The sequence below is a fragment of the Amblyomma maculatum genome, chromosome 6 (assembly GCF_055883805.1).
Source record: "Amblyomma maculatum isolate TAMU_Amacu chromosome 6, ASM5588380v1, whole genome shotgun sequence".
In the NCBI taxonomy this organism is placed as follows: domain Eukaryota; kingdom Metazoa; phylum Arthropoda; class Arachnida; order Ixodida; family Ixodidae; genus Amblyomma; species Amblyomma maculatum.
This window is the reverse complement of record NC_139349.1, coordinates 95,565,131-95,576,456: the sequence shown is the minus strand read 5'-3', so window position 1 is coordinate 95,576,456 and position 11,326 is coordinate 95,565,131. Positions and strand designations below refer to the sequence as shown.

Genomic DNA, 11,326 nt, shown 5'->3' with positions numbered 1-11,326 from the left:
CTTTGATCCCCGCCAGGCACGCATACTACCCATCAAATGATGAGGGGGAATTTGGGGGGGGGGGGGGCGTTATTATGGCTGAACTCTATCAAAACTACATGTTAACCACCGAGACTCTAACAAATATGCCGATCTGTTTCAACCGTTACTACATTTACAAATTTACAAGCCAAGCTACGCTCTCTCGATGATGAATGCCCCAATGGAAATAGAACGCCTATTTTTAATTCATGTCATGATTCGTAATCTACTCTCCAACGCCTCTTGTTTCCAATTTTCAATCCGGCTAACTTATCTATAGTAAATGCCGAAACCGAAGAACTTGTCCATGCAGTGCATACAATATATGGACCTCGGGCTAGTAATGCTTAACGGACGACCAGTAGGATCCTGCTCATGACGAACACTGGTACCGTTACAGAGGGGAAAGAAGCAATCGTAAATTCCTCTCGCGACATAGGGACTACAGTGGAAAGGTATTATTGAGCAGGAAGCAGTCCAGCGGTGCTTGAAAGTGCTGGTTGTGATTATTAAACCTGACTACCGCTTTAGTAACATACACAGTGGTGTACGAATGACACAACTAAAAGAAAATGCAATTACAAGCAGAAAAGGCTAAAATGTGCGCCCATCTAAAACAATAAAAGAAAAATAAAGAACCGCACTGAAACCTCAGCGCAGAGTATTCCACTGTACAGTTGGTTACGTGCTACAGTGGATAATGATAAGACAGCGGCATAGACTCCGACAATACCCCCCCCCCCCCCCCAATCGTTAAAAAAAAAGAAAAAAGAAAAGACGTAGTAAATGCTGGTTCCATTCACCGTTCAACAAAGTCGAGGTGAGGGTTTCCGGATGTCCAAGCGCGGGCGAAAGCCGCGTACTCATGAAAAGGATTCTGTCATCTTAAATGAAAGATGAAAACTGAATTCGGATAATTCCAACTTTAGCTCAGCAGTGAAGGTGACATGCCATCAAAAGATTGAAAAATATTTAGTAATTTTATATAGCAACATGACATTTTCCAGCGCAAGCTATATAAAGTTCTTGTGCCGATGGCGATGGCCGTGTCCCGGATACGTGACAAGCTTAAAGGTTTTCCACCACAAAAAACAAATTTCGACGAATCTGAAAGCACACGTCAACAAGTTGAACTATTTGATGACTTCAAAAGTACAAAATCTGTGACGCGCCAATGCTGTCAACACAGGAAGAAATTTGTTTTGTTTTTCAAGATTTAACGCTCTGAGGCGACTCAGGATATGAGAGACGCTCTAGTGGATTACTCCTGAAATTCCGACCACCCGGGGTTCTATAACGTGCACTGACATCGCACACCACACGGACGCCACTCCGTTCCGCCTCCACCGAGGCGAGAAACGGAGTAGCATCCATGTGCTGTGCGATGTCAGTGCACGTTAAAAGCAGGCAGAAATTGTACAGGAGCCTTCGCATACCTTCCAGCCGAATATCCCGGGTTTCTTTAGGAGTGTCTCAAAGTACCAGGCGCGTCCGAGATAACCTGCAAACAGCCTATACTCCTTTTATCGTCATTACGTGCTCTTTCTGTCTTCACTTGTCACCCACCGAGGTCACGACAAGCAAGGCAGCCGCGACCTTCCCTATCTCCTTTATCGTACGCGGCATTTTCACCTTTTGTGCCGTCACCTCTTTGCACCTGCGTTTGTGAAGGTACAATCCTATAGAGAAAATGCTCTATACGAGCTCTGACTCCTACCACGCGTTATAAACCATTCCTGGTGAGTCGCCCGAAGAAATTCACGTCAACATTATTATTATTATTATTATTATTATTATTATTATTATTATTATTATTATTATTATTATTATTATTATTATTATTATTATTATTATTATTATTATTATTATTATTATCGAATGCACGCGCAAGGAGGAGCAGAATGCCTATCGGATTCACCTAAAGCTCCTTCGTATCACGGGAACAAGGAGGCATTTTTCCAGGAAAACAGAATCTGCTCTTTCACTGCAAAATGCAACTTCGTAGTAAATGTAATTCTGTGCCCCAACACCGCAGATAAAGTCTTTGTGAACAGTGAAAATGCTCCGATTACTGTTGCATGGAATTACCCGATCACGTGCTTACGTATATACGCGTTATCGTACAGCGAACTGAAAGATTAAGAAAGAGAGCAATGGGCAATATAATTAATTACGTGCAAACCGACAAGCATGCAGTGCAGTCCAACGCCGGTCCAAAGGCCGAAACGTCGATAAAATGTAGAGTGGTTGAAGCGAAACTTGACACGCCCCCCCCCCCCCCCCCTTTTTTTTTTTCCATATAAAATAAAAACTGTAAAACGCCGGTCGAAAGGACGAAATGTCGATAAAATGTAGAGTGGTTGAAGCGAAACGGTGACACGCCACCATTTTCTTCTTTTTTTTTTTAATGAAAAAACGGGGGCGGAGGAGGGACAGGCGTTGTTCTGATAACGTTCGGAGAATTTCCGACAGATACTGCTTTGTTTGCCCTGTGATGCGCCAAAAAGAAAGCCTTGTTGTCCTTGCGCGTCCCAACCCAACGATTGCGACGATAACTAAACTTGTTCTCCGCACTGAGCTTTCACAGGTACTCCGATCCAGTGCCCCGATTCCACGGTCCTTTGACCGACCCACCTAACGCGACACTAAACTGCACGAAGGTTTAACAAATGCTCGGAATGCTAAAGATATTTGAATAGTGAAAACTGCTCCTGAGACTCGAAACAGACTAAGGAAACAGCACTCTCTAACTATGGGTCATGACACTCGACGTGTGTATTACAGCTAAAAAGTGAAACAGATTAGCTTTTTTTAAATTCAACTCTATCAAAGAAGCCGGAGGCACCGAAATTCTTGAGCTTGTAACTGTCCTTTGCCCCGCTGGGGTGGTACAGTGGTAAGACGCCCGACTACTGTCCGGAGTTCCCGGGTTCGAACCCGACCTCGGCGGCTGCGTTTCGATGGAGGCGAAACGAAGTGGCGTCCGTGTGCTGTGCGATGTTAGCGCACGTTAAAGATCTCCAGGTGGTCGAAATTACTCCGTAGCCCTCCACTACGGCTCCCCTTTCTCTCTTTACACTTTCACTCCCACCTTCATCCCTTCCCTTACGGTGCGGTTCAGGTGTCCACATAGCAAGTGTGACAGATAGTGCGCCTTTCCCTTACTGTCCTTTTTATTTAAGTAACCAGAAACGCTTTAACGGCGAACTACTTTCTGGCGCGGAGGAATTATGTGAGAAATTACTGCGGACTTTGGTTGTATCCGACTACAACACAGAGAAATGCGCTCTGCCCTCCTACTCAATTTGGAAATAATTGGGCGTGCAAACTTAGCCATCAAAAAGTGAAGCCCAGAGAAAGAGCCGGGACGATCCGCTACGGAGACTCCTGGCAAGTTCCGCATAGCCCACTAAACCATATGAGAAACTGGCAGGAATGCACAGACAGACGTTTCCCCAGGGAAAAGAACAAGGGCGACTGTTCGTGTCTCTCTTTTCCTCTACAGAAGTGCTCGTCTGTTAACCAAGCAGGTATATGCTGAACAAATGAAGGAATCTTTAAGGACCAGCGCCTAAACATTCGACCGCCTCACACATAGACCATTTGCATTTGATCTCTTCCGTCGCTGAACCAGCCAAACTAGAATTTATTCATTCGTTTCGTTTTCAATGAGTTCTCCAGTGCCCAGCAAAGACGCTCGGCAGTGCCCGGCGATTCTCCTCCGCCGCCTGGGCAGGACAAGGTTGTGCAAAGCGAAGCACGCCCGCTGATTTCGCACACAGGAAGTGCGCGATGCACGCGCGTATGTACGAGAGAAAGAGCACTCTTGAGAAGAGAGCGTCGCCGCAGACTTGCTTCGCTTCGCGTTAGCTTCATTTAGACGAAGGTCACGCTCGCGCTGCACGTCACAGGCAGCCATGCTCCGACTGCAAAACATCAACTGCGAACCTTGAAGCACCAGGAAAAGCTAGCAGACGGAAGCCGCGGCGGCGCAGTAAACAAAGCTTAAAAGGAAAGAGAAAGCTACGCTACACACATCAACCCGTCGCAGGATGCAGCGCGCGACTTCCAGAGCCGCGGCAGCCAGAGTCGCCTCACGCTGTAACTACTTGCACCTGTGAATGTCTCTACATCTCACTGGGTTCATATAGGCACGCAGACACGTCAAGCTGTGACAAATCGTTTAGTATGGTCTACAGGGTCTGTACGTCCCAAACCGACTCAGGCTATGAGAGATACCGTAGTGGAGGGCTCCGGAAATTTCGACCACATGAACGCACACTGGCATCGCACAGCCCACGGGCTCCTTGCTTTTCAGTAGCACTTCTCAGTAGCACACGCCGGTCATGACGTCATCAATGACGAAGACTTGCGAACAGTACTGCGACCACTATTCAGTCACCGAGGCATACACTCATAACGTGACGTCATGCTCATCCACACGCAAATGTTTCAGTCGGGGAGCCGTGCAGCGGAGGAGATACCTTTAATGGGATAGAGTTGATGCCCGCTGCACATAATACCCACACAAGCTGCCATTGCCGGTGCGTGCCCGACCGAGAAATAAAAATGCACAGTAAGTGACACTCGCGAGGATCAAGTCATAACGAGCCTTCCTGCATCTTACATTCCCTTATGAAACTGAAAACTTGGTAGTTGCAAAAACACCAAACAATTTTGTGTATTTCGGGTGCCTTACTTGTACGTGATGGAGGGATGCCACAACTTAATCGCATCAGTGACAAGAATTTTAATCACTTAAGAATACCAGTCGGAGCACGCACGCACGCACGCACGCACGCACGCACACACACACACACACACACACACGCACGCACACACACACACACACACACACACACACACACACACACACACACACACACACACACACACACACACACACACACACACACACACACACACACACACACACACACACACACACACACACACACACACACACACACACACACACACACACACACACACACACACACACACTGTAAGTAAAACGGGAGTCACCGTGGAAGCAGTCACAAAACATCTGCCGAAGCCAGCACCCCCTTTCTGATTACGTCACACGATAGACGAAAGCGGCAAATGAGAAAATCGCGAGGAAGCTGCTGTGGAGCAATATATCGAGGCGTCAGAGACGAGCACTTGAGACTATGCCACCGAGTAGCCATCTCAACGAGTGCCTAAGCTTCATCGGAAGGAAAGCAGAACACAGGGTGATGCTAGCATACTGGCAATAATTTTCAGTGGCTGCCAAGTGTATGCTTTAAGTTAATGGGTTTTAGCGTCTCGAAGCGACTCAGGCTATAAGAGACGCGGAGGGCTCTGGAAAATTTTCAGTCACCTGGACTTGTCGAAACGCGCCCTCTATACGGCCGAGATCACGCATTCGCGTCTCCGGACTCTAACCACTAAACCACCGCGGCGAGGTGCCGTTATCAAGGGCTTTCATAGCAACTACTGCTAATCTGTCCATTCTGCGCCTTGCACGCCTGAATGAAAAATTTTTGTCGCCTTCGTTTAGGTACAAGACATATATACAAACGGAAAAAAAAACAGACAAGTGTCTGCCAGACACTCAAAACCAATGTCACTAGACGCACTCTGTGTGGATTATGACGAGAAACGCAAATCCTGACTTACATCGCTTTTAGATCGCCCAGCGGTTTCAGTGAGCTAATGCCCCGCCGGGGTGGCGCAGTGTTTACTGCGCTTGACTACTGTTCCCAAGGACGCGGGATCGAATCCCGGCCTCGGCGGCCGCTTTTCGGTGGAGGCGAAAAGCGAGGCGCCCGTGTGCTGTGCGATGACAGTGCACGTTAAAGAACCCCAGGTGGCCGAAATTTCCGGAGTCCTCCACTACGGCGTCTCTCATAGCCTGAGTCGCTTTGGGACGTTAATCCGCACAAACCAAACCTTCAGTGAGCTGAGGAATCGTCTGTAGGATGTCATAAGTACGTAAACTAAAACAAAATGGAAGTTGAAAATAATTCGTAAAAGTGCGAATTCGACACGGTTATATGAAGCGGATACATTATTTGTTCATACGAAGGCTGCCTCGTGGTCTAATAATACATCGGAATTGTAATCCCGAGTGGAGGACACATCCAGTTACCTTCTCTGCAGACACAAGAAAGGCAGCCCTGCCAGGGTGGTGCAGTGTTAAGACGCCCGTCTACTGTGCCGGAGTACCCGGGTTCGAACCCGACCTCGGCGGCTGCGTTTCGATGGAGGCGAAGCGAAGAGGCGTCCGTGTGCTGTGCGATGTGAGCGCACGTCAAAGATCCCCAGGTGGTCGAAATTACTCCGCAGCCCTCCACCACGGCTCCTCTTTCTCTCTTTCCACTTTCGCTCCTACCTTCCTCCCTACCCTTACGGCGCGGTTCAGGTGTCCACAGAAACGAGTGTGACAGATACTGCGCCTTTCCCTTCCTGTGAACCAACCAACCAACAAGAAAGGCAGACGCACGGACGCTCATGCAGATGCTACAGCCAAAATAAGCACCGCGCCGAACGCGTTCGTTTGCGGCGCTTCGTCACCAGGGTGACCATAATTTTCAGAACACGTGCTGGCCGTGATTCGAGCTCAGCGTCCCCTTTATATCCCTCATCACACCGCGAAATTTCTCGTTACCTCGAGGTTCCAAGGCGTCAGATTCAGACTCGGTAATTTCCCACTCCTGCCTTTCGCCCTCTCATCCACCTAGGTATCTATCCTCCTTCAACTGGTCATTTTTGCTTGGCCAGATCCTACCTCGACCACATAATATGGGACTGTGCTCACCACCCCTCCCCCCCCTCCTTTTTTTTTCCCCACCCACAGGCACTCAGTTCTCATTTAGAGGAGCAGTGGGAAGCTGTCCTTCGCAGTTCCACAGCTTGATCTCAAAGACAAGATCCTATATAGGGCTCAGGTGGTAGCGAAGGTCTACACAGCGTAGAACCTCCCTCCGTCTCTCCGCAACTGCCTCCTTCCCTTTTGGGATAAAGCCGTTATAAGAGCACCCAAACTGCAGGATACGTCTCCCGGTCCCTTGCTGTAAGCTCAGCATATGCTTCCATTGACAGAGCGCGCTGGAACGCAGTTTTGCCACCACAACTCGATTCTATTTTTCGTCCGCATGTATGTATCGATCGACGAGGTTTTACGCGAGAGCTTAATGGTCCCGTGTCGCAGAAAAGCCGGTGTCGTCGTTGTTGCACGAAGTAAAGCGAAAATCCACAATGAATGAAAGAAAAAAGTGAAAAACATCCTCCGTGTGTGTGAATATTGCGTAATTAACTGTGGAGTCGCCCCCGCGTTGCATCGAACACAACGCGTTCCCCTGAACGCGCACTGGGCCACATCAAGTTTTAAGGCGCCGTATCTCTCGGCAGAACATAAAATAAAATATATACACAAAGATAACTGACAAAACTACTCTAGTGTGTGTGAAACGCTGTCGTGTCTGACCCTTAATGGCGGAGCTTAAGTGTCCTGCTAATTTTTAACGTTCGAGCGTGATCAGAGTTAAGGTTTGAGCTTCCAAGTTCAAAGTGCTTTCGTTTTGCAGTGCTGTGAAGCCAAACTTCCAAAAATGACAGTTGTGCTTCTCCCCCAAACTTGGCCTTTGGAAACATTATATGAAGTCAATGAGACATATGGATATGTGCCCATAAAACGCTTCACACAATGAAAAGAAAATAGCCAAAGGCGCACGCAATCACATTCTCCTACACTGATATCATGCTGAATTATATGCTCAACATGAGAGCGACGTACTCGCAGGCGTTCCTTAATTCGCGCTGCACGGCTGCGTTCCAAGCAAAACCATGCTCACCTCAATCGGTTTAAGCAAAGTTAAACCCCGCCTAATTTTTATCAAGCACCGAGCCTATATTTAGAAACGATATCAAACTCATTCGTGGACGCATATTTCAACAATGCATTATGGAACGCCAACGATGAAGCGCGTAGCATGTCCCCTGGCTATGGCAGTGGTAGAGCCGAGAGCGTCCGGTGGCGGCTGAGGGCCAGCGTGATTACATCGAGCGGCCTGTTTCACACCCAGAAGCAATATCAGGCTTCTTCATAGACGCCTACTCGCACAATGTATTACCGAACGCGGATGAGGTACGGGGAGAATTAAGGAACGCCACCGATATGGCAACCAAACTTTCGATTACCACCCTGTGTTGTCTCCAGTGAAAACAGAAACATGAAGAAGCCACATTTTCTTTCTTTTTTTTTCTCACAGCAGTTCACCCAACCGGCGTAGAAGTGGAAATGGGCTTTATGCTTGACGGGGCTTCAGCAACGACAAACTCAGCAGATCAGGTCACCAGGTTGGTAGCACAAAACACAACATTCGCGAACGGCGCACACGCGAGTTTGAATGCAAAGTCATGCGTCAAAAGGCAGTGCAAGCGGGTGGATGGCCACAGCCCAGAACCATTGATCCATCCTCGCGCGTCCCACTCGACCGGCGCCAAGCCGAGAAGCGTCCGCGGTTGTACCGATGATGACATCGCGCGCAAGCCGGAGTCCGTTTGGGGGAAGGAAGGAAGCGGTGAGGCGAGGAGGTGGAAACCGGAAGACTTCCTGCAGCGACTGCGGCGCCGCGAACACTCCGACGCCCCCTGCAAAGCGAGAGCGGCCCGGCTGGCGCCTTTGCAAATCAAAACATTGCCGCCTCGCTGACTTTGGCCAGCGTGCTATCGATCGAGCCAGAGACACCCCGCGCGACCGAGGCCGTTCCGTGTTGTGGTGTGCCCTCTCGCTCCCCAGCTTTCCTTCAACTGCAGCCTCCCTTTGCTCTTCATTTATCCCTTTTTTTTTTTCGCTCCTTCTCTCCTCTGCTCATTTCACTCTGACGCGCGCCCTGCGCGCGGGAGCGTACCCAAAGGGTTAACCCGGAAACCGCGCTTTCCGAAAAACGGACGCTGGTGGGAAGAAAAATTTAGAGGCCTGGCGAAAACCAGCATGTCCCTCCGCGCGGCGCGCATAACCGAGGTTGGGCTCGAGCGTCAACCGTGCAAACGTCCCGTTTCAAGTCGTACTCACCGGCGCTGTAGATCCTGCGGAACTTGAAGTACGTCGCCTTGAGGTTGTTAATCTTCGTCTTGCAGTCGATCGACGAGCGCTCGTATCCATGCATGCGCAGCTTGTTGGCGATCATCTCCCAGATGACTGAGTGCCGGTAGGCCGAGTCGAACTTTTTCTGCGTCTCCGGGTCACTCCACAGCGTGATAAGCGCGTCGCTCTCGGCGACGCTGAAATTCTTGGACCGCCGCACCAGCTCCATATTGGATCGCCGCGGCTCGTCGACGTCGCCCGCAGTGGGCACCAGGGCGGCGCCGCAGTCACTGGGCCTCGCCTCCGCCGCCACCACCCCCTGACGATAGTCACACGCAGCAGCGGCAAGATGGAGCGGCCGCCATTGACGGGGGAGACCGCGCTCAAACGCCGCCGCCGCCGACAGCGCCTGTGCTTTGCTGCTGCTGCCGCAGCCGCCGCTCGTCCGCACTCCCAGCCGGCGACGCACTCGGCGCGCGGTTCTTTCGCCCGTCCCGACTAGCAGCGCAGCGCCGACGGTTGCCGCCGCACGCAACAGCCCCGTTTAATTATCATTAGGAGCGGATGCAGTGCGCCTGCGCGCACGTTAACGACGTTCAAGGCAATGGTTGCCATGGCGACGCCGCTTCCCCCGCTCCTGCTCCTTTCTCCCCTCAGTGCAGCAGTAGGCATCGCCGCGCCCCTCTCTCCTTCTTCGCTCAGCCTCCTTTCCACCGAGGCCAAAGCAGGAGAAGGATGAGAAAGCGACTTCCTCCTCGCTCTCTATTTATTACTATTATTATCGACCAGACGCGACTAGACGATAAGAAGGAGGCTGCGGCGGCGGCAGCAGCCGTGTGCGTGTCCGCTGCGCCGCTACCCAACCCAGCCGTGCCGCCGCTCGCACGCGCGGTCATGGCTGTGGCGGAGGGGAGGCCTTTTCAATCCGCTCTCGCCGCCCCGAAATGATGGTTTTCTTCCCCCCTCCAAGCTCGACTGGCTGATGATCCTTCTTCACGGAAACCGCAGTGACACGCTGGACTCTCCGCTGCCCTCCCGAGCCTCCTTCCTGCTTGGTTCCCCCCCTCCTCCGTCGACCAGCGCGCTAGGCTGGGACCCTTCCGCGCCCGCTAGAAAGAAGCCTGTCAGTCCACCCCGCCCGCTTCCCCTCCGACGCCGCCGCTGACGCCCCTTTCAGGCCTTGCTAGTACTGTCGAAACTGCCAAGAAGGCTGCAGTAGAAAGCGAAAAACGAAAACGACCCGGGGGTGGTGGCAAACCAACAGTCCCAACCACCGCTTCTCTTGGCTCGCGCACTTGGAAACTGCTAAACCCCTTCCTTCCGGCAAGGCTCCCTCCCTCGCCAAGCGAGCATTAGTTCGCCCTCAAATCTCTCCCCCGCCCCAACCGAAGTCCAGACTATCCTACACGCCTGCTTTTCTTACGGCGCATTCCTCCTTCCCCACAGCATAGCTGTAGAGCAAAGGCAAACCACTCAGCCTTTCTCTAGCGCTTGGTGTTTCCATTGTTCTTTTGGGTCCGGCGCTTTGACGCTGCAGTGAGGAAGGGGGTGGAAGCAGGGGAAGCAAAAGCCAGTGCAATGACCACTGTAATCTGTGCAGCGCCCCGCTCGAAGCTCGCTCAGATCGATCACGGCTTCGGGCGGGGGTAAAGCGTGCCTAGCCACCCTCCCCGCATGCCTCTGTGCTCTCTCTACTTCCGCCTGTGCGTGGGCTGCGTTCCTCTCTTCCGGTTTCATATGTCATCACGCGTGCTCCCGAGAGCGCCGGCGCGCGCCTGGTAAAGGCACCCACGCGCGCGAGCTGGATTTTGAATAACGGTTCTCATTCGCGTGCACTGCCAAGAAAAAAATCCCGGAGAAAGGAGGCAGGAATTGCAAACCTTAAAAAGTGAGAAAGGCACTAGCGAAAACTTCACATGGTTGAACCGAGCCTGTGCTGTGCTCTCGAGAGCTATAGGGAGAGACAGATGGAGAGCTCTTCACTCGTTTTGTAAAATGAAAGTTTCAGGAAAGGCCGCTATCGTTCTTCACGAGAGCACTTCGTAGGTCAAAGTCGTAAGTCCGGCGCCACTGTAAGGGATATTTCGTTATATATATTCTTTTGTTTACTGAAACCTTTTTTTTTTTTTTTTTTTTTTTCAGGCAGTTACTTAAGGGACATATAGAATGTCACAAGATATTCTGAGAACCTGCAAATAAAGAAAGAAAAAAATGCGTTATTCGCTTTTTCTC

At 50.8% G+C, this 11,326-nt stretch overlaps 1 protein-coding gene across 2 annotated transcripts in view; it reads right to left on the bottom strand.

Annotated features, from left to right (window-relative positions):
* LOC146186342 (uncharacterized) overlaps positions 1–9,601 on the bottom strand; it is a 126,389-nt gene extending 116,788 nt beyond the window's left edge. Inside the window, exon 1 of one of the 2 annotated variants that reach the window (XM_084607117.1) lies at positions 9,083–9,601. In XM_084607117.1, the coding sequence (XP_084463243.1) occupies positions 9,083–9,323 (241 nt within the window). In that variant the 5' untranslated portion in view covers positions 9,324–9,601. The remainder of the gene's footprint in view (positions 1–9,082) is intronic. The other variant, XM_084607118.1, reaches the window with a different exon arrangement.
* Positions 9,602–11,326: the final 1,725 nt, after the last annotated feature.